We start from the raw sequence: 23,458 nt of genomic DNA, 5'->3' as shown, positions 1-23,458 counted from the left end.
CATGCCTACATCATTGTCTCTCTCATCGGCGTGGTTCTGTTGATAGAGCGGCCGTGCCAGCAACTTGAGGGTTCCAGGTTCGATCCCCGCTTCCGCCATCCTAGTCACTGCCGTTGTGTCCTTGGGCAAGACACTTTACCCACCTGTCACCAGTGCCACACACACTGGTTTAAATGTAACTTAGATATTGGGTTTCACTATGTAAAGCACTTTGCGTCACCAGACAAAAACGCTATATAAATATAATTCACTTCATTTAAAAAAATGCTGAGCTCTTTTTAACCTACAACACAGTCTCAAGTGTACAAAACTATAGTAAATGAAAGCTTATTTACAACTTGCTAGCTTCAGTGTAAATGTTTCCAAACAACGAAGATAAGCTAATTTCATCCCTGCCATGTTTCACGTTAGCACATAGAATTACAACCTTAGCAGCCGCATATAAACTCTAACAGACGCGTCTAGTTTAAACCAACAGATACGTAAAATTACCAACGCGTGCGTTAACGCCAAATTAATCCAATTTTGGGTAATTTACAGCTTTTGCCAGACATTGCGTTTAGCTACATGCTAGCAGCTAAAGCTAGCGAACAAAATGCTAGCTGAGTTGATGTCAAAACATACGTTTCATGTCAAATTATATTACTAATAAGACTAATAATAATAGTAATTATCAATAAAAAAAACATTATGAATACATGGGCGTTGCCATTACTTACTTTTAAGATTCCATTTATTTTACATGCTGATGCAATTTCAATTATTGCCCAATATTAATGTGTTATTTAACAATAGTGGCGGTTGGTGTGTTATTTTTTTATTTATTTAAAATATGTAATTTTTTAAGTTTTACGTGGTTACCTTGGCAACATAGTTTGGTCCGGGCTTGGGTGGTCTCGTTCAATTGAAATCCAATCCAGGTTAAATGGAGGGTGAGCCGGCTAATCCTGATACGTGAAACAGAACCCGTTTCACTCCCAGAATGTTAAGAAGGATTATCATCTTATTTTTGTTCTTTAAAAAAAATTTTTTTTAATGCGCTTCGATTTGCCTTCACGACAAGAACTGCGAGACTGGATTGCGTTGCAGGTGTAAATGGACGATGTGACGTTCATGAACGAGTCGAGTCTTTTGAACGGTTCTTTTAAGTGAACGATTAGAATCGATTCGCAACCCGACTGGCAACTGGACTGAAAATAAACTTTTTCAAATATTTTTTATTTGGGATTGTTTTTTAAAAGGTTTATTTAGTTACTTTTTTATTTGGATTCACGTTTATGGTTCATTGTTCTGGTGTGGAGGTCCATCCATCTTCTTCCGCTTATCCGAGGTCAGGTCGCGGGGGCAGCAGCCTAAGCAGGAAAGCCCAGACTTCCCTCTCCCCAGCCACTTCGTCCAGCTCTTCCCGGGGGATCCCGAGGCGTTCCCAGGCCAGCCGGGAGACATAGTCTACCCAATGTGTCCTGGGTCTTCCCCGTGGCCTCCTTGGAGGTTAAGTGTACAAAATACAGGAAAAACACGCACTCTCCAAAAAACGTCATAAAACAAAAAATAAAGAAGTGTACTTAAAGAAAAAGCAAGGCCAGCAACACTCGTGTCCTTTTAATAATTTTTACTAGAAACTGCACAGAATCTACCAAACACAGACCAGTTTAGACAAGGTCTTTGTCAGCGTGCAATTTTTTAACAGGAAGTGATGCACTTAAATCATGGGTGTCAAACTCTGGCCCGCGGGCCAAATTTGGCCGTGTAATTTCAGTTGGCCCTTGAGGCCATATCAAATTAACACTAGAGCTGGCCCGCCGATTATATACAGCGGCGGTGCCGCGGTAACACCGCATTCACCGCTAATTCTAATACTTGCCAACCCTCCCGGGAGACTCCCAAATTTCAGTACCCCTCCCGGAAATCGTCACGTCCGCTTTTCATCCAGTCCAACGAGTGCTGGCCCAGTCACATAATATGTGCTGCTTCCGGGACGCTACAAGGTGTGTGTGTGGGGGCGGGGGGGTTTGGTGGTAGCGGGGGGTGTATTTTGTAGCGTCCCGGAAGAGTTAGTGCTGCAAGGGGTTCTGGGTATTTGTTCTGTTGTGTTTATGTTGTGTTACGGTGCGGATGTTCTCCCGAAATGTGTTTGTCATTCTTGTTTGGTGTGGATTCACAGTGTGGCGTATATTTCTAACAGTGTTAAAGTTGTTTATACGGCCACCCTCAGTGTAACCTGTATCGCTATTGATCAAGTATGCGTTGCATTCACGTGTGTGTGCGTACAGAAGCCGCACATATCTTGTGACTGGACCGGCACGTTGTTAGAATGGACGTGACGACAGCTCGTAGAGTACGTTAAAGGCAGTGCCTTTAAGGCACGCCCCCAAGACTGTGGTCCGGGTGGACTACGAGATATAATGACTGATGAACACCTTCGTTGGATAATGAAGGTTGCCTCAGCTCAAAGCCTGAGCCCCGACATTAATGAACTAGCATCCAAGAAAAGATGGCAGGTATCTGGCTTGGGCACATCAGATTAGATCAGTGTGTTGCAAACTGAGCAGTTTAAAGTCCTGAATGGTTGGTTTATTCATTGTTATTTTATTTTTTCAAATTTATTAGCCTGTGGAAAAAGTTAATGTTGATATTTACCTCAGAAGGCTGCAAATAGAAAAGAGGCATTACATTTTTATTTAAATTGTATTTGATATGCCATTGATATTTTTTATTATTATTATTATTATTTGAAACTGGATTTTGCATGTCACTATACAGTTATATAAGCCTTGCTTGTTCAATATTCAATGCAAAACTTGTTTGGGTCCCTATTAAAAGGTTAATTTGTTCAACCTTGGCCCGCGGCTTTGTTCAGTTTTAAATTTTGGCCCACTCTGTATTTGAGTTTGACACCCCTGACTTAAATAGTCACAGCTGTGGTCAATCAATTGATATAATAACTCAAGAACAACTTCAAAAATGAAAGTGCACAAATAATAGACAAAATGGAAAATTGTACAAAGTAAATCAAAGATTCAGTACAGCAGTGTTTTTCAACCTTTTTTAAGCCAAGGCACAATTTTTTTCATTGAAAAAATGTGGAGGCACACCACCAGCAGAAATCATTAAAAAATGAAACTCAGCATCTGCTATTGACAATAAAAAGTTGTTCTCGCAAGTGTTGGATAAAAGAATTCAAACCATAACCAACCATGCATGACTATAACTCTTGTCTCAAAGTACTGTCACATTGCGCTGTGACTTATTTGGAGTTTTTTGGTGTCTTCCTGTGTGTAGTGTTTTAGTTATTTTCTTGCACTCCTATTTTGGTGGCTTTTCCTGTTTTGTTGGTATTTTCCTGTTGCAATTTCATGTCTTCCTTGAGCGCACACCTGCTTTGTTTTAGCAATCAAGACTATTTAAGTTGTCGCTATCCTTCTTTGCGGGGACATTGTTGATTGTCATGTCATGTTCGTATGTACTTTGTGGACGCCGTCTGCTCCACACGCTGTAAGTCTTTGCTGTCGTCCAGCATTCTGTTTTTGTTTACTTAGCAACCAGTTCAGTTTTAGTTTCGTTCTGCATAGCCATTCCTATAAGCTTCAATGCCTTTTCTTGGCGGCACTTGCATTTTGTTTATTTTTGGTTTAAGTATAAGACACCTTTTTACCTGCATATTGTGATCACGACAAACCATGTTCCTGACATCTAGAAAGCAAGCCCCGCTTCCATCTACTGATATGGAAGATTATTACACGGTTACTCTGCCGAGCTCTAGACAGCACAGACACTCAACAACGGCACATTTGCAGATTATAATTACCGGTTTGCCAAAAATATTTTTAACCCAAATAGGTGAAATTACATCATCTCACTGTACTGCACTGTGGTTGAAAAACACTGCAGTACAGTATCATAGGAAAATTAAATAAAAAATGTGTAGACAATCAATATAATAAAACATTTTTTATTTTTTTGTATTACTTTATTTTCATATGATGAGTCTTTTATTTATTTTGTACAATTTTCCATTTTGCCTATTATTTGTGCACTTTCCTTTTTGAAGTTGTTCTTGATTTATTATATACATTGATTGACCACAGCTGTGACTATTTAAGTGCATCACTTCCTGTTAAAAAATTGCACACTGTGCAGTTTATATTAAAATTATAAGAAAGACACGAGTGTTGCTGGCCTTGCTTTTTCTTTTTCTTTACACGCACCAGATAGGGTAGTAGAATTTTGTATTTACATTTTTATTAGGTCCGGATTTGTGTTCTAGTTTTATTTACATATTATTCTTACTTTTTTGTGTATTTGTATCTGTATTAGGTTAGGTCAGTGATTCTTAGCTGTGGTATCAAATCATCACTTAATTAGATATTTAAACACGTCGTTACTGTTCAAACTGTGTGCGATGTTAAAGTGGCCAAACATTTTTTAATATACTTGTTTAATACAACCTCTGCCTTGTTCTTAATGAATACTAAGGCCTAATACGCTACTGTATTTTTTAATGTTGGTACTTGGAACCACTGGTTTAGGGAAAATTCTAAATAGTGATTTCATCATTAAAGCATCCTTAAAGTAATAATTACAGTAAAAACTAAAATAATACATATTCGGACAGCTCCGGATAGGCTAACCTCCTCCAACCTCCGAGGACAAAGCTACGAACATGGGAGACCGGGCTTTCTGGAACGCTCCACCTGACCACCTGAGGGCACCACAGACTGTGGATGCTTTTAAAAAAGGCTTATAGCTCGGTTGGTAGAGTGGCCGTGCCATCAACCTGACGGTTGCAGGTTCGATCCCCGCCTACGCCATCCTAGTCACTGCCGTGGTGTCCTTGGGCAAGACACTTTACCCACCTGCTCCCAGTGCCACCCACACTGGTTTAAATGTAACTTAGATATTGGGTTTTCACTATGTTAAGCGCTTTGAGTCACTAGAGAAAAGCGCTATATAAATATAATTCACTTCACGCTTAAAAACCCTTCTTTTAAAAAAAAAAAAAAAGCCTTTTTTTATATATATATATATATATATATATATATATATGCATACTAGTTCTAGCTACTTGGCTGTTGTATTTTTTTTTATTTTATTATGTTTTTATTTTATTTTTTTAATACACTGTAGCACTTTGAGGTTATTTACTCAATGTAAAGTGCTTTTTACAAATAAAATCTATTATTATTATATAAAAAAGCCAACATTCAGAATAATTCATTCCAGTACAGTAATATTTGTGTAAATTTAAATTATTCTGATTTACATTTTATCTTATAATAGCTACCGATGATTGTTTTGTTGCTTAGGATAAAAAAGAACTATAATAACATAATAACAAGCCAGTCCTTTAAATGGAACGGCTACCTTCACAGATCCATGCATATCTGGTGTCAATCATCATGTTGATGCAGTTCACACACACTCTGAAGTGTTTATTTGACAATATTAAAATAGATACGGCTATAGGTGTGACTAGTGTAGTGTTTCAGCAGTCACATACCTGACATGTGGTCATAGTAAAGGTGATCACATGACAATTTGAGCGAATAAGCACACAGATAAAGCTGCTTTATGTTTGTGTTGCTGTGTTCTGATGCGCCTAAAGCTGGGTGGGGCCTCGGGTGTGCGGCTCGTCGGTGCCACTAGGCGGCGCAGTCACCAGGCTCCTCAGGTACACACATGGTTTCCTTTGCCTCCCTGAACCGGAGGCGGGACCCGGTAATGGCAGAGGGGGCGGCGCGGTGCTGGGAGGTCTCAGAGGTGACATGAGCGGCTTCATCTCCTGCGACGCTTCGTCTTCGCCCTCCTCTTCCTCCTCCTCTCTGCTTTTGTCGGAGAAACGGAAGGAGGCCAGCGTGGGCGCCTTGGAGGCGGGGCCGACCCACGTGCTGCTGGGCGGGGTGTAGGAGGCGGGACGGGCGGCTCTCGGCCTGGGGAGGGCGGCGATGCGCGGGTGGAAGGGCTCGGCGGGGGCGGGCGGGGAGGAGATGCTCTCCAGGGAAGAGATGCTCTGATTCCAAGCCTGCTGGAGGTCCACTGGGATCACCTTGGTGGCCTCCAGGGACACGCAGGGAGGGGGCGAGGACACGCCCCCTTTCCACGGCAAATGGCTGTCTCCAATGGTGGGCGGGGACATTGAAACTGAGGAAAGACAAGGGTCATCTTCTACGACGATGGAGTCCGAGTGGTGTGTGTGTACCTGAGAAAGGTCGGTGTTTGGGCGTTTCCACTTTTCCAGCGATGAAGGTGATACCGACATCTTCCTCCTTGTCAGCTTCACCTTTCTCCTCCTCCGACTCCACAGGAACCACCACGGGATCTGTGCGTGCGCACACACACACACACACACACACACACACACACACACACACACACACACACACACACACACACACACACACACACACACACACACACACACACACACACACACACACACACACAGTAGTTTTGTATCCATGCTAATGCTAACACCCGCCCTTTACATTGCAAATATGAATTTGTTTGTGCCGAAAAAAAATTGTGTGTGCCGTTAGTGTTTTTGAGTTATTCTAAAATACATCTTCTGACTGGTGATGTCATCCAGACCCCCAAACATTTGTGCTGTTAACTAAGTGAATCCCAAATTGCGGTCATCCACATCATTTTATTAAATATTCAAACACAGTGTTACTGTTCAAACTGTATGTAATGTTAGTGGCCATAGGTTTTAAATAAACCTCTGCCTGTCGTGACGGGGGGGGAGGATTGTTCTCCAGGGATGCAATCGGACTATACTGGACACGGCCTTGAAGGTAGGAACATTATTTAATTATTCAAACTCAAAGTACTACAAAAGGCGCTCAAGGCGAAGGCACAGCTTAACGCAGGAAACAAAAGCTAAGACTTAGCATAAACTATGGACATGAAACACATACTTGCCAACCCTCCCGGATTTTCCGGGAGACTCCCGAAATTCAGCGCCTCTCCCGAAAACCTCCCGAGACAAATTTTCTCCCGAAAATCTCCCGAAATTCAGGCGGAGCTGGAGGCCACGCCCCCTCCAGCTCCATGCGGACCTGAGTCCGCTTTCCCACGATATAAACAGCGTGCCTGCCCAATCACATTATAACTGTAGAATGATCGAGGGCGAGTTCTTGGTTTCTTATGTGGGTTTATTGTTAGGTAGTTTCATTAACGTCCTCCCAGCGCGGTAACAACACACAACAGCAGCAGTCACGTTTTTGTCTACCAGCAGTTCGTCTGCCGTAAACAGCAATGTTGTGACACTCTTAAACAGGACAATACTGCCATCTATAACATCAATAACATATACGGCTTTTAGAGAGTGCAGTGCACAACTGCGCACACAACAAGGAGACGAAGCAGAAGAACGAGGAAGATACAGCCATGGCGACGCCGACGACGAGTAAGATGAAGAAATACGCTTTGTTGCACCTTTCCTGCCTGAGTCCGGCGATTAGTTGCAAATCTTGCTTTATTGATTGCTTGCACACAGCCAATCCAACACAAAACAAACTAGTCCCTCTCCCTCTCTTCTCTCGCCCACACACTCACTGACATCACTCACCTCACATGCTCACCTATTAAAGGGCCACACACACACATACACTACTCTCATAACAGCTTGTAAGTTCCAAGCCGCAGCTGCGATTGGACCTGGATAGCCTCCGGGAAGAAGTAGTGGACTACCAAGTGCTTGGCACTAAAGATCTTCCTCAGGAAGCAAAGATTGACCGGTTTTGGGCCATGCTAGGGAGAGATGGAAGATTCCAGACTCTAATGCATTTGATGAAAGCACTTTAGTGCGTGCCACACATCAATGCACCATCAGAGAGGGTGTTCAGCATGGTTAGAAAAATAGTGACAGAGAATAGAACAAGGATGGACAATTCAACCCTTAACTCAGCAATGAGTAGATGAGTCTTATGTGTGTGTATATGTGTAAATAAATGAACACTGAAATTCAAGTATTTCTTTTATTTATATATACATATATATATATAATAAAATAAATATATATATATATATATATATATATATATATATATATATATATATATATATATATATATAGCTAGAATTCACTGAAAGTCAAGTATTTCTTAGATATATATATATATATGTATATATATATATATATATATATATATATATATATATATATATAGATATATATATATATATATAGATATATATATATATATATATATGAAATACTTGACTTGGTGAATTCTAGCTGTAAATATACTCCTCTCCTCTTAACCACACCCCTAACCACGTCCCCGACCCAACCACGCCCCCCGCCCCACCCCCGACCACGCCTTCCCACCCCGCACCTCCCGAAATCGGAGGTCTCAAGGTTGGCAAGTATGATGAAACATGAAACTAAAAACATGAAAAAACTCACTAAACTGTGGCTTGAAACAAATAGCAAGAACTATGGACATGAAACAAAAAGACTTACCGGACACGGCATGAATCAAACAGCATGATCTATGGCAAGAAAAGTCAAAACAGGGCAATGTCGCCAGGACGACTAACTGGCAAAACAGGCTTAAATAATAGTCTCTGATTAGAGCAGGTGCGTGATCCGAACACATGAGACAGGTGAAACTAATCAGTCGTCATGGAAACTAAAACAAAAAAGGGAGCGCAAACAGGAGCTAACAAAAAATAACAAAACATAACCCAGACCACAGAACATGACAGTGCCTTGTTTGTAATTAATACTTAAGCTTACTACGCTATTGTATTTTAATGATGGTCATTATTGTGGTACTTGGAGAGCCAAGTGTTTTCTGAGGTGGTACTTGGTGAAAAAAGTTTGAGAACCACTGGTCTAACTATTATAGTTTTTTATGTTATTAACTATTTTAGCTTTTTTGTTATATTGTATACTATAGCCTTTAAATAGACCCCCTTTTTAGACCAGTTTCTCTGCCGTCTCTTTTCTGCTCTGCTCCCCTCTCCTGCGTGAAAAGGATATCAGGTGACCACAGATGAGGCACTAGCTGTTCAAAGTCGGGACCCGGGGTGGATCACTCATCTGTGCATCAGTCGGGGGACATCTCTGCGCTGCTGACTTGTCTCCACTCAAGATGATCCCCTGCTGGCCCCACTATGGACTGGACTCTCACACTATTAACTAGATCCACTCGACGTCCATTGCACCGGTCGCCCAGGTGGGGGTTCCCACATCTGCGGTCCCCTCCAAGGTTTCTCATTGTATCCCATTGGGTTGAGTTTTTTCTTGCCCTGATGTGGGCTCTGTACCGAGGATGTCGTTGTGGCTTGTGCAGCCCTTTGAGACACTTGTGATTAAGGCTATATAAATAAACTTTGATTGATTGATTGATTGAACGTGTTATTAATAACCAGACCCACCACCTTGTTGATCGCTCCCCAAACTTGTCCCAAACATTTGTTCTGCAAACATTTTTTGTCTATTATAGTTATGTTATTAACTATACTTGTTGTGTTATCAACATATCGTTATTCATAACTAGTTCCCCCCCGACACACACACCCCTTGACAAAATATCCCCAAACTTGTCCCAAACGTTTGTGCTGAAAACATTTTTAATCTATTATAGATTTTATGTTATTAACTGTTAAGTTTTTATGTTATTGATCATTATAGTTTTTATGTTATTGATCATTATAGTTTTTATGTTATTATCGTTTATTATTCAAAACCAGCCCCCGCCTTGTCAAAATCTCCCCAAACTTGTCCCAAACGTTTGTGCTGCAAACATTTTTAGTCTATTACAAGTTATTATCTATTATAGTTTTTATGTTATTAATTACTATAGTTTATATGTTATTAACTATTATAATTGTTACGTTATTTACGTTTATTATTCAAAACCAGCCACCACCTTGTCAAAATCTCCCCAAACGTTTGTGCTGCAAACATTTTTGTCTATTATAGTGTTTATGTTATCAACTATTATAGTTGTTATGTTGGTAACGTGTTATTATTCATAACCAGGCCCCCACCTTGTCAACATCTCCCCAAACGTTTGTGCTACAAAAAAATGTTTTTTTTAACTATTATAGTTTTTATGTTATTAACTATTGTAATTGTTTTAAATGTCAACAATGTGTTATTATTCATAACCAGCCTCATAACATAAAAAGTATAATAGTTAAACAAAAAACTATTGCAGCAAAAACGTTAGGAACAAGTTTGTTGTAGATTTTGACTAGGTGGTGGTGGGAGGGGGCTAGTTATGAATAATAAAACGTTATCATAAAAACTATAAAACGCGAATAACAAAAAACTACACTAGACAAAAAACTTTTGTAGCACAAACTAAAAAGATTGGGCAGAGTTTGACAAGATGACATCACTAGTTAGAAAATGTATTTTAGACCAGTGTCAAAGTCAAGGCCCGCGGTCCTGATCTGAATGATCTATGGATGATATTTGATTACGGTAGTATTAGAAGCGGCCCGCAGGTCACAGCCGCCTGCTGCTGTTTTGCACGCGCCAATACTCCATCAGTGTTGGTGGTAGGAATTTTCAAAATGGGCTCCCAGGGACCCCATTAGGTCATAAAAATGGGGTCCCACAGTATATTTTTGGGGTCCTGCTTTTTTGTAACCGTTTTGAAAACAAATGATAAATAATAATAATAATAATGGATTAGATTTTATATCGCGCTTTTCTTTTGTTAGATCCTGTTATATCTCACATTCTATATTGTGGTTTGGAAAAAAGTTGTCATAAACGTTACTTAATTCATTAAAAAAAACCAATACAAAAGAAAACACATTTTTATGCATATGTAAATGTATTCAGTTATAAACATTCATTCACTTTCCTTCATGGATCTAAACTTTACCGCAGCCGGCATTTTTTTCTATATTTTTATTGTAATATTTTCAGAATGTGTTTGTTCTATTTTTGGCCAAAGTAAGACAAAGAAAACAATCTGAAGTTGACTTTATTTTTTAGTTTTAATGCCATGATTTTAATAGTCCGGCACGTGTGTGCACAGATTTTCCTCTATGCGGCCCCTGAGCTAAAATGAGTTTGACACCCCTGTTTTAGAATAACTTAAAAACTGAAATGGCACAAACAAACATTTTAAAAGGGGAACATTATCACCAGACCTATGTAAGCGTCAATATATACTTTGATGTTGCAGAAAAAAGACCATATATTTTTTTAACTGATTTCCGAACTCTAAATGGGTGAATTTTGGCGAATTAAACGCCTTTCTATTATTCGCTCTCGGAGCGTTGTGACGTCACATCGGGAAGCAATCCGCCATTTTCTCAAACACCGAGTCAAATCAGCTCTGTTATTTTCCGTTTTTTCGACTGTTTTCCGTACCTTGGAGACATCATGCCTCGTCGGTGTGTTGTCGGAGGGTGTAACAACACGAACAGGGACGGATTCAAGTTGCACCAGTGGCCCAAAGATGCCAAAGTGGCAAGAAATTGGACGTTTGTTCCGCACACTTTACCGACGAAAGCTATGCTACGACAGAGATGGCAAGAATGTGTGGATATCCTGCGACACTCAAAGCAGATGCATTTCCAACGATAAAGTCAAAGAAATCTGCCGCCAGACCCCCATTGAATCTGCCGTAGTGTGTGAGCAATTCAGGGACAAAGGACCTCGGTAGCACGGCAAGCAATGGCAGTTTGTTCCCGCAGACGAGCGAGCTAAACCCCCTGGATGTCTTGGCTCACACCGTCCCTTATGCCACCGAAGATGATCAAGAGAAGAATATCGACCCTAGCTTCCCTGGCCTGCTGACATCAACTCCAAAACTGGACAGATCAGCTTTCAGGAAAAGAGCGCGGATGAGGGTATGTCTACAAAATATATTAATTGATGAAAATTGGGCTGTCTGCACTCTCAAAGTGCATGTTGTTGCCAAATGTATTTCATATGCTGTAAACCTAGTTCATAGTTGTTAGTTTCCTTTAATGCCAAACAAACACATACCAATCGTTGGTTAGAAGGCGATCGCCAAATTCGTCCTCGCTTTCTCCCGTGTCGCTAGCTGTCGTGTCGTTTTCGTCGGTTTCGCTTGCATACGGTTCAAACCGATATGGCTCAATAGCTTCAGTTTCTTCTTCAATTTCGTTTTCGCTACCTGCCTCCACACTACAACCATCCGTTTCAATACATGCGTAATCTGTTGAATCGCTTAAGCCGCTGAAATCCGAGTCTGAATCCGAGCTAATGTCGCTATAGCTTGCTGTTCTATGCGCCATGTTTGTTTGTGTTGGCATCACTATGTGACGTCACAGGAAAATGGACGGGTGTATATAACGATGGTTAAAATCAGGCACTTTGAAGCTTTTTTTAGGGATATTGCGTGATGGGTAAAATTTTGAAAAAAACTTCGAAAAATAAAATAAGCCACTGGGAACTGATTTTTAATGGTTTCAACCCTTCTGAAATTGTGATAATGTTCCCCTTTAAAGCACGAAGGAATGGCCGTGTTATTTTAATATTGATCTAATATTTGCAATGATAACATGTTGTAATGTTGTGACGTTCACGTTTACCTTTGTCCTGCCAGCTGACGTTCCTCCTGGGTTTGTCTCCAGCGTCCTCCTTGACGTCAGATCCTCGCCGCTGTCCGAGCACAAGTCAGTTAGTTGGTTAGTAGAATCACTGAGACAAGAGGACGAGGAGGCGACACCTTCTTGAGACTGCGCTCTTTCTTGTGCCGTTTGGGTCGTCCCGACTTAAACGTCTCCATGCGGCTCTTCATGTTCCTCTGGAACACCTCGCGGTCCTGACGCTCTTTCTCGCCCGCCGACATGAAGTGACGACTGTAGTGTGAGTGGTACTACGCAAACACACACACACACACTGCATAAAACACACAAACACAGAGTACGTGTGTGTGTGTGCGCTACCCGTCTTCTGGGTTTGTAGAGGTTTTCAGCGAGGACATGGTGCGTCTCCATCTCCTCTTCCACTTTGCCTCCGGGCACAATGTTGATCACCTGCAGGTCCAAACAAACACCGCTGCCGTTCTCACGCCTACAACAACAAACAGTGTTAGTTGGACACTGCGCCCCCATATGGCGGCTCGTGGTATTAGCCAGCTTTAAGAAGCAAAGCATTGTAGATGGTTTCTGTTAGAGCAGGCCTGGGCAATTGTTTTGACTCAGGGGGTCAAATTTAGAGAAAAAAATGTGTCTGGGGGCCAGTATATCTATTTTTAGGAACACTAATACAAAACGTCACAATAATGTCTGATTGAATGCTAAAAACGTTATGACAGAACGCCTTAAAAAATGCAATGGAATTAATTTTTTTTTTTACAGAATGAGACACCCAGAATGTACATGAAAATAAAGAATGTGGGATTTACAATATTAACTATGATGGATAAAACACTGAATATTGACAACATATGAACGTCACACCCCCACTCGATCAACATATTTTACAATCAAGGGAACGCAACAAAAATGCAACAAACACAGCAAAATATGAACACGAAGAGTAAAAAATAAACCATACTTGCCAACCTTGAGACCTCCGATTTGGGGTGGGGGGTGGGGGGCGTGGTCGGGGGTGGGGTGGGGGGCGTGGTTGGGGGCGTGGTTAAGAGGGGAGGAGTATATTTACAGCTAGAATTCACCAACTGGAGTATTTCATAAACATATATATATATATATATATATATATATATATATATATATATATATATATATATATATATATATATATATATATATATATATATATATATATATATATATATATATGTATGAAATACTTGACTTTCAGTGAATTCTAGCTATATATATATTTATTTATTTTATACTTGAATTTCAGTGTTCATTTATTTACACGTATACACACACATAACACTCATCTACTCATTGTTGTACTTGAAAGTACAATGCAATACAATTCCGGGGCAATGGCACCTATCAAATACACAGTAATGAAAACACAGTTGTTCTACTAACTGTACTGTGTGTTATGAGAGTAGAGTATGTGTGTGTGTGGCCCTTTAATAGGTGACAGCATGTGAGGTGAGTGACGTCAGTGAGTGTGTGGGCGAGAGAAGAGAGGCAGCGGTAGTGTGAGTGCGGGGAGGGACTAGTTGGTTTTGTGTTGGATTGGCTGTGTGCAAGCAATCAATAAAGCAAGATTTGCAACTAATCGCTGGACTCATCATTCACCCTAAAGTCGTCCACTGTGGAGACCCACTGCCGGGTAAGGTGAAGGGTGTTGCCCCGAGCATACATCGCCCCTGGAGAAGTGTCTCCCCTGCGCTCTTCGACTACGGTCTCGTTCTTCTGCTTTGTCTCCTTGTGTACGCACACTGGACTCAGGTCCGCATGGAGCTGGAGGGGGCGTGGCCTCCAGCTCCGGCTGAATTCCGGGAGAAAATGTCTTCCGGGAGGTTTTCGGGAGAGGCGCTGAATTTCGGGAGTCTCCCGGAAAATCCGGGAGGGTTGGCAAGTATGAAATAAACCCACCTACTATCTGATGTATCACTAAGCTTTAGAACTTTGTTGTAAAAATCTCCTTCCGCGTCTGTCCCTGACACCCGCATGTCAGGCTGGTCGCTCTGGAAACACTCTGTGGAAACGCTCCCCACCCACACTGCTTGGTGCCTCGTCTAAGCTGCTGTGACTTAGAATACCATAGTAACTGGTATATCATGCAAAAGCGCAGATTCCAACCATTGAAATACTTTGTATAGTTCAAGACTTACGGTCATTTGAAAACATCACTGCACTGTCATGATCTGTGGTCTGGATCATGTTTTTTGTTATTTTCTGTTTGTTTAAGACTTCATTAGTTCCTGTTTTTGCGCTCCCTTGTTTGGTCACCATGGCAACTCATTGGTTTCACCTGCCTCATGTGACACACGCACCTGGCTCTAATCAAAGAGACTATTTAAGCCTGTCGTTGCCAGTTAGTCGGCCTGGCGACATTGCTCTGTTGATGACCTTTTCATGCTCTGTTCATGCTGGTATTCTTGCTATTGCTCTTCTCATGCTTCATGCCATGCCAAGTAAGTTTTTGTTTATTCATGCCACAGTTAGCGACTTTTGTTTTATGTCCATAGTTCAGTCTAAGTGTTAGTTTTTGTTTCCTGCGTTAAGTTGTGCTTTCGCCTTGTGCGCCTTTTTGTTTTCACCTTTTTGAGTCAAGATTAAATAATGTTCTTATCTTCTACCGGAAAAGTCCGTTTGCGTCCTGGGAGAACAATCCTCGCAGTAAGCTGCGAAAAACTACTCGTCTTGACATGCACATCATAATGGCATCTACAGTTTCCATCCTAAAGATCTAAAAAAATGATTTGGGAATGTTGAAAAGCTTAGCGGGCCGCATGCGGCCCCCGGGCCTTAATTTGCCCAGCTCTGTGATAGAGGAATATTTTCCACCTTTAAGCAGAATAGAAAGCCTTTATAATCACTTACCGTATTTTTCGGACTATAAGTCGCAGTTTTTTTTCATAGTTTCGCCGGGCTCCAGTGCGACTTATATATGTTTTTTCCTTCTTTATTATGCATTTTCGGCAGGTGTGACTTATACTCCGGTGCGGCTTATACTCCGAAAAATACGGTACTAGCTTTGGCCTTTGTTCTGACTGAAGACAAACACATGATAAGCTCACTTGTTTTTCATGCACTCTCCCACACATATACCGAAAATTCCGGACTATAAGACGCTACTTTTTTTCTCCCTACGCTTTGAACCCTGCGGTTTTTAAAACGGTGCAGTCAATTTATGGTTTTTTTTGCCGACAGCCATATAGCAAATAGTTTAAATAAAAAAATAAATAAAACAATAAAAAACACTGAATAGGTGTGTTATTGTTTGTGCTATGGCACCATCTTTTGGATGAGCTCGCTCACTGCAGGTGTTGCAGTGCTGCATTGCCTTTCTGTTTAGACTGAGCTTTCAACTGGAAGTAGAAGTGTATTAGCGTCACTCCAAGCTACCTCTCTTTTTTTTTATGTTGAATTTTTTTTTTGCTGCAGCTGTGTTACATATACTGTAATATTGTACATGGTAATTGAGATTTGTTATATATATTGTATATATTATATACTCTATATATAATATGTAAATATTACATATGTTATATTTATTTTGCTACTATGGTACATTTTGAGTCTACTTTATACCTTTTTGTTTTCACTCCCTTTTTGTGCCCTTGGGTGCATTATCCTTTCCATCCTTTGTAACTGAGCTACTGTGTGGAACAATTTCCCTTGTGGATCATTAAAGTTTGTCTAAGTCTAAGTCTAAGTTTGTCATTTTTACAGTATAACTAAAACCAGTCTTACTTACTAGTGGTGTGAGGGAAGGAGGAAAATGTGTGCGCTAGGTACACACGTCAAATTAACTTTCAGTTTCGATTCCTGTTGTAAAGGCATGGCAGATTGTGTGGTCAAAAGCATGAGAAAAAGGGGGAACATTGTAGAGGCTGCTTTAACCTTTTGATAGCTCGGTTCACTCTCTCAACAGTGCTGATATCTCTATTGTTTGTACGTGCTCCGGTTTTGTAGAATAAATTGTTAAACTTCAGTTCTAGTCACATCTTATCATTTCAGGCAGCCTTAAAACTAAGGAGTCTGGGAGGACTCACCCCTTCCTAAAAGGTGGGGTCTTAATATTTCCGAGTTAGCGTGTTGACAATAGTCATGTGACTTACAAGTAGTTGGTGACGTTGGTGGCCTCGGCGAAGGAGGTCCTGCTGGCCATGGAGGGAAAGGAGGACCTGCTGGCCATGGAGGGCAGCGACAGTCTGGCCGGAGTCAGCAGGTTTCCACCCTTCATGGACACACACACACACAGGTTACAGGGTAATGACTGCACAGTGATAGGCAGCGGCTCAGCTTCGCCTCCTTCCTACCTGGTCGATGACGCTGATGGCGTCGCGGATGTTGATCTTCTGGTATGCCTCCCACAGCTCGCTCTTCCTGTATACCGACTTCCTGAGCAGCAGCTTGCTCAGGTAGTTCTTGTCGAACTGCTCCCACCTGAACAACATCGTCATCATGCACATGTATTATTCTTTAAATGTAGATTTAACCGTAGTTTGTGCACAGCTGGGACAGCTTTTTTTTAGCAGCAGGCGTCTTTGTAGGCTTTCAAAACACTGTCTTAGCGAGGCTGGCTTTTGAGTTAGCTGACAAGGTTTGACAGGGTTTCTGCTAATCTAATTCAATCCTTCTTCAAGCAACTTGAAATAAAAGTAATGCCCATGTCCTACTGCAGATTGTTATTATATATAGTCAAAAGCATACAATTATCTGTATGAACAAAATTGGAAAGTTGCCAAATTAAGCATAAATTAGGGCTGTGAATCTTTGGGCACCACACAATTTGATTCGATTCGACTCTTATGGGTATTGAGTCGATTCAAAATCAATTCTCGATTACAAAACATCCTTTTTAATAACATTGGATACCAGCTCTATGACAAACTACATTCCTCCATAAAAAAGACAAACAGCTCTGACACATTTTTTAAATATGTGCAAAGAGACAGCAGCCTAATGAAACACTTTTATACACCATTTTTTGGTGGTTAAGAATAACTATAGTCAATGACCAATCATTTCATTGCCATACAACAAATCAAATCAAATCAAATCAACTTTATTTATAAAGCACATTTAAAATTTACCACAGGGGTAGCCAAAGTGCTGTACAATGAGCAGGTTAAAAGATAAAACGAGTACCGAGCAAACACAACACAACACAAACAGAACACGATAAAAAATAAATAATTAAAATAGAATTAATAAAAACATAAAAACAGGATCACAGCAGGTGTATTATGGGGCGCCATTGCAGGATGGATATCACTCAGTGTTAAAAGCCATGGAATAAAAGTATGTTTTTAAGAGAGATTTAAAAACAGGAAGAGAGGAGGCTTGTCTAACACTCAGGGGTAGGTCGTTCCAGAGCTTGGGAGCAGCAACGGCGAAAGCTCTGTCACCTCTAAGCTTCAGCCTTGTGTCAGGGACCGTCAACAGCAGCTGATCGGCTGATCTTAAGGATCGGGTGGGGCAGTAAGGCTGAAGGAGGTCGGAGAGATAGGTTGGCGCGAGGTTGTTTAGACATTTAAAAACAAATAAAAGGAGTTTAAAATGTATTCGGTAACGCACAGGGAGCCAGTGAAGGGACGCTAAAATAGGGGTGATGTGCTCACGTCTGCGGGTCTGTGTTAGCAGACGAGCAGCAGAGTTCTGCACGAGCTGCAGGCGGGCGAGGGAGGCCTGGCTAATGCCAACATACAGGGCATTACAGTAATCAAGACGAGTCGAGATAAAAGCGTGGATTAATTTCTCAAGATCATGTATTGATAGAAGCGGTTTCACTTTCGCTATTTGGCGTAATTGATAAAAGCTTTTTTGAACGACGCTGCTGATTTGTTTTTCGAATTTAAAATCTGAGTCAAACTTTACCCCCAGGTTTGTGACAGAGTCGCTGAGATACGGGGTCAGAGTGCCGAGGTCAACACTATCACAGCTATTAATTATATGTCACAATTCAAACAACCTTCCCTAGTCATGGTGCAGGAAAAAAAAATGTCAACCACCACAAAAAGTCAACAAACATGGTCATACATTACACAACCTGCTCACTGTACTTTGTGGATATTACAACAAAAACGCCCTATCTCCATAAATAAAAAAAAAGAATCAAAATTACACTCATTTAAACACATCATAAGGGATCATGGGAAAAAAAGAAAAAAAAAACTCTCTCCACACTTATCCATGTTTGGTGCATTTTAGCTGCTTGATAATAATGATTGCAAAACTTTAAGAAGGTCATCACAGAAGTAAACAGGGTAGGAGTTGAACTTTCACATACTCTTAATAATCAATTATAATTATATATGTATTATATTATGTACACATATATGTATAGCAGGGGTCTCAGACACGCTACACATTATTTTGAGTTTTATATGAATGGCGCTTGACAGCGTCATACTTGCCAACCCTCCAGATTTTTCCGGGAGACTCCCGAATTTCAGGGCAACCATTCTCTCGAATGTCTGCCGATTTTCACCCAAACAACAATATTAAGGGCGTGCCGTGATGGCACTGACTTTAGCGCCCTCTACAACCTGTACAAACAGCGTTCCAGCACAGTCACAGGTTGTATTTGGCTTCTGTACACACACGGAAGTGACTGCAAGACATACTTGATCAACAGCTACACAGGTCACACTGAAGGTGGCCGTATAAACAAGTTTAACATTGTTACAAATATGCGCCACACTGTGAACCGACACCAAACAAGAATGACAAACACATTTCGGGAGAACATCCGCACCGTAACACAACATAAACACAACAGAACAAATACCCAGAATCCCATGCAGCCCTAACTCTTCCGGGCTACAATATACACCCCCGCTACCACCAAACCCCGCCCCACCATCAAAGTATAGCCGACATCAAAGACATGCCCAGTAAGGATAATTTTTTAACCCGAATTTAAAAAGATGTGTTTTCATGCGCTACAATCCGAATCACTATCAGAATAAACCACCCGTCTTGATCGGAATAAAATTTTGGATCCGAAAGTGCGTGATCGGGTCAGAATATTCCGAATGGCGTGTTTACATAAAGCATTTTTATTCCGGATAAGCTTTTAATCAAATTAAATGTGTCCATGTGAACATAGCTTCTGTCATCATCCTTATTATCATCTTACTTGTCTCTCCAGTGGTGGTAGCCTTGAAGTCCTGCGATGTCCTCCACCGCCGTCAGAATGTGATCGAACGCCTGCAAACACAAAGCCACACATCATGATCTGGCCTGTCACTTAATATGGCATAAAAAGAGACATCACAAGGAGTGTGTGTCTTTTTTTATGTGTGTGTGTGTACAGCACAGGTCATGGTTCATGATGTGAAACAGTAAAAGATGAAGGCCGACCCTCTCGTGGATCTCCTCATTGATGGTGGGCTTTCTGTTGGTGGAACGAGGAACTTTGAGCCACTCCACCAGCGGTTTGATGGTCAGACCCTATAACACACACACAAACAAACACACGTATACACACACACAGAAACGTGACTGCTTTGCTCTGTGTGGTGTAAGATGACTAAGCGCTCTTGAGGAAAGGTCAACGTCTCCATGGCAACAGGATGTTTAGACTGAGTTGGAATAAACACGTTCCTCACACTGAGACTGCATCTGCTGGTCCACTGAAGGTGTTTACCACGTACTGTAAGTGCTCCATCATCTTGTTACGTGAAATAATTTTAATTAAAACATCCAGCAGGCGTGACTAGGAATGGCTATCGTTCACATTTGAACCTATACAGTACCATGGGATTCGGTAGTTTTGTGTGGATTAATAAATATTGATTGTTTTTGGTAAAACTATCTCCTTTTTTTATTGCAACATTTAAAAATGAGCTGATCGATAAATGCTGTCCAGTAGTCATATCTTGTTTTATCACATTTCTGGGTGTTACAGGTACGACATAATGTTGCAACTACAGTTGCAAGTCCAAGACATTAGATGGCAGTAGTGTATAGTTTATGCTGTGTTTTTTTTTTTTTTTTTTTTTTTTTGTTGCGCCCTAAAAAGTGTTAATACTGTAAGTATTTATTATGATCCTTCATGACTATTTTGGTTTTGTTTTCAACTTCCTGTGTTTAGGGATCACTTCTTGTCCTGGTGCTCTTGTTTTGTCAGTATTTCCTGTTTTGAAGCACCTTTACTTTCTGCTAAATGCCCTGCCAGCACACATTAATCACACATTCTCATTAATCAGTTCTATTTTGTTCCACCCGGGTTCCGCCTTCAGGGCTGGATCATTGTATTTGGTAGTCCGCTTGGTGTGCTAGAATTGTGTGTTCCCTGCTCTTTGTTTGCCATTAAATCTAGTTTTACTTGCAATCCGCCAGCCGTTCTCTACATCTTTGGGGTCACGCTGCAAACAACGTTCACCAGATCGTGACATTATTGGGCTTCTTACGCACTAGCTGTTTGATTGTAACGTGCATCTTAGTTGTAGTTTTCATTAACAAGCCTTTATTTTGGGTTTTGTTGGTGTTCTTCTGTGTTTCTGTCCTGCGCTCTTATTTTGGTGTCACTTCCCATTGTGTTGGTGTTTCTTCACAACTACTTTACACATGCCTACAAGCACTTATTCCCACACCTGTTTTCTGTTGGTGATTAAGACAATTTAAGGTGAGTGTGAACCACCATTCTTTGTCGGGACTTTGTTTGGAGATGATAATCATTCATGTGGACGCTCGTTCCTCCTACCGTGAGTTTTTGCCATAGTCCAGCATTTCGTTTTGTTGCTTCGCACCTGTCAGTTTTAGTTTCGTTTTTGCATAGCCTTCCCTATGCTTCGGTGCCTTCCCAGCGGCACTCATCTTTGTTTGTTTTTGAGCTACATTAAATACTTTTACCTGCACATTGCCCCCTCGATCTTCTGCATCTTGGGAACACGACACTAATCGGCGTCATGCGACCCGAGCGTCACAGTATGAAAGTGTTGAAATTGCCATGTAAAATCACCAATGCTAATCAGTAGCATGTCAATAGCAAAGCTTATGTATAGAGATGTCCGATAATATCGAACTGCCGATATTATGGGCCGATAAATGCTTTAAAATGTAATATCGGAAATTATGGGTATCGGTTTCAAAAAGTAAAATATATGACTTTTAAAACGCCGCTGTACGGAGTGGTACACGGACGTAGGGAGAAGTACAGAGCACCAATAAACCTTAAAGCCTACGGCTTTTCATACACACAAGTGAATGCAATGCATACTTGGTCAACAGCAATACAGGTCACACTGAGGGTGGCCGTATAAACAACGTTAACACTGTTACAAATATGCGCCACACTGTGAACCCACACCAAGCAAGAATGACAAACACATTTCGGGAGAACATCCGCACCGTAACACAACATAAACACAACAGAACAAATACCCAGAACCCCTTGCAGCACTAAATCTTCCGGGACGCTACAATAAACACCCCCACTACCCCCTACAAACCCCCCCACCTCAACCCCGCCCACCTTTACCTCCTCATTGTCAGGTTTGTCACTGACAGTTTAGTTATGTTTTGAGTTTTTCCTCTGCCTGTCTTTATTTCCTGTAAGCGCTCTTATTTTGGTTCTATTTCCTGCTCTTCTCCCTGAGTGCTGTGCCCCCTCAGCTGTGGCTGATTGGCACCTGGCCACACCTGGTGTCAATCAGCCAGCTACTATTTAGTCCCGCTTTGCCCTCCAGTCAGTGCTGGAGTACTGATTGTCAATGTCATTAATACTTGTCGTTGTAGCTGTGTCTACTTCTGTTCACTCTGCTCATGTCATAGTTCATTCGTGTCACAGTGTTTTTGTTTCTTGTCCACAGTTAGCCTTTGTGCTAGTTTTTGTTCATAGTCAAGTTTGTTCTCCGCCTTGTGCGCGCCTTTTGTTTGTACCCTTTTGTTTGTTCTTGTTTTAGTGTTAAATTAAATCATGTTTTCCTGCACCAATCCTGCCGTCTCTGCATCTTGGGGTTCGTCACCTACACCTTGTGACACTCATGCTCTCTCAGGGAGAGCATGTCCCAAATTCCAAGCTGCTGTTTAGAGACATGTAAAAAAAAATAAAATGCACTTTGTGACTTCAATAATAAATATGGCAGTGCCATGTTGGCATTTTTTTCAATAACTTGAGTTGATTTATTTTGGAAAACCTTGTTACATTGTTTAATGCATCCAGCGGGGCATCACGGCAAAATGAGGCATAATAATGTGTTAATTCCACAACTGTATATATTGGTAGCGGTTGATATCGGAATCTGTAATTAAGAGTTGGACAATATCGGAATATCGGCAAAAAAGCCATTATCGGACATCTCTACTTATGTATATTGGCATCAAGCTAGCGCATTTTTGAAAAAGTGGAGCCTTACTTATGTTGGAGCGTTTTTTGAATCAATATTTTTGTTGGCAGTAAAAATTGCAACATTATCAAGACATAATTTGGCGGAGTCCGCACTTTGGCACTTGGCGATCACTCCAGCAGCACTGAGAGCAAAGATCCGGCTGAGTCAGCAACCGGGCGTAACAGGTACCGTAACATAGCACCATTGGATTTTACGTAAATTTGGTGCGACCAGCAGGATTTAGTCAGTGCCAAAAAAAAGTACTGGATTTCAGTACCCATTCCTACCTGGAACATGACGGTGAAGAAAACCACCACGATCGTGGTGGCCACGAAGTAATCCTTGGCTTTGACTCTCTCGCCGTCCAGCAGCACCACCAGAGCGAAGGCCACCGCCCCCCGCAGGCCGCCGTAGGACATCACCACCTGGTCTATCTTCTCCAGCGGGACCAGACGGAAGCGGTTTAGTATCCACGTCTGACCCACCACACCTGGAGAGGGAAGTTTACCAAAGATCACAAGAGGCCAGGAGCATGTTTCTTTCAACGAGGACGAAAGCATGCATCGTCG

General features: G+C 41.3%; 1 protein-coding gene across 2 annotated transcripts in view; it reads right to left on the bottom strand.

Moving 5' to 3' along the window:
- Nucleotides 1-5,412: 5,412 nt before the first annotated feature.
- The window catches only part of slc9a5 (solute carrier family 9 member A5), a 38,911-nt gene continuing 20,865 nt past the window's right edge, over nt 5,413-23,458 (bottom strand). For both annotated transcript variants that reach the window (XM_061963777.2, XM_072913345.1), the window contains 10 exons: nt 23,177-23,379; nt 19,918-20,007; nt 19,694-19,764; nt 16,869-16,995; nt 16,668-16,786; nt 12,892-13,018; nt 12,672-12,821; nt 12,535-12,604; nt 6,200-6,319; nt 5,413-6,141 (listed from right to left, as the gene is read on the bottom strand). In XM_061963777.2, the coding sequence (XP_061819761.1) occupies nt 5,600-6,141; nt 6,200-6,319; nt 12,535-12,604; nt 12,672-12,821; nt 12,892-13,018; nt 16,668-16,786; nt 16,869-16,995; nt 19,694-19,764; nt 19,918-20,007; nt 23,177-23,379 (1,619 nt within the window). In that variant the 3' untranslated portion in view covers nt 5,413-5,599. The remainder of the gene's footprint in view (nt 6,142-6,199; nt 6,320-12,534; nt 12,605-12,671; nt 12,822-12,891; nt 13,019-16,667; nt 16,787-16,868; nt 16,996-19,693; nt 19,765-19,917; nt 20,008-23,176; nt 23,380-23,458) is intronic.

This window comes from Nerophis lumbriciformis, linkage group LG06 (genome assembly GCF_033978685.3).
Source record: "Nerophis lumbriciformis linkage group LG06, RoL_Nlum_v2.1, whole genome shotgun sequence".
In the NCBI taxonomy this organism is placed as follows: domain Eukaryota; kingdom Metazoa; phylum Chordata; class Actinopteri; order Syngnathiformes; family Syngnathidae; genus Nerophis; species Nerophis lumbriciformis.
This window is presented reverse-complemented; position numbering and strand designations above follow the sequence as displayed.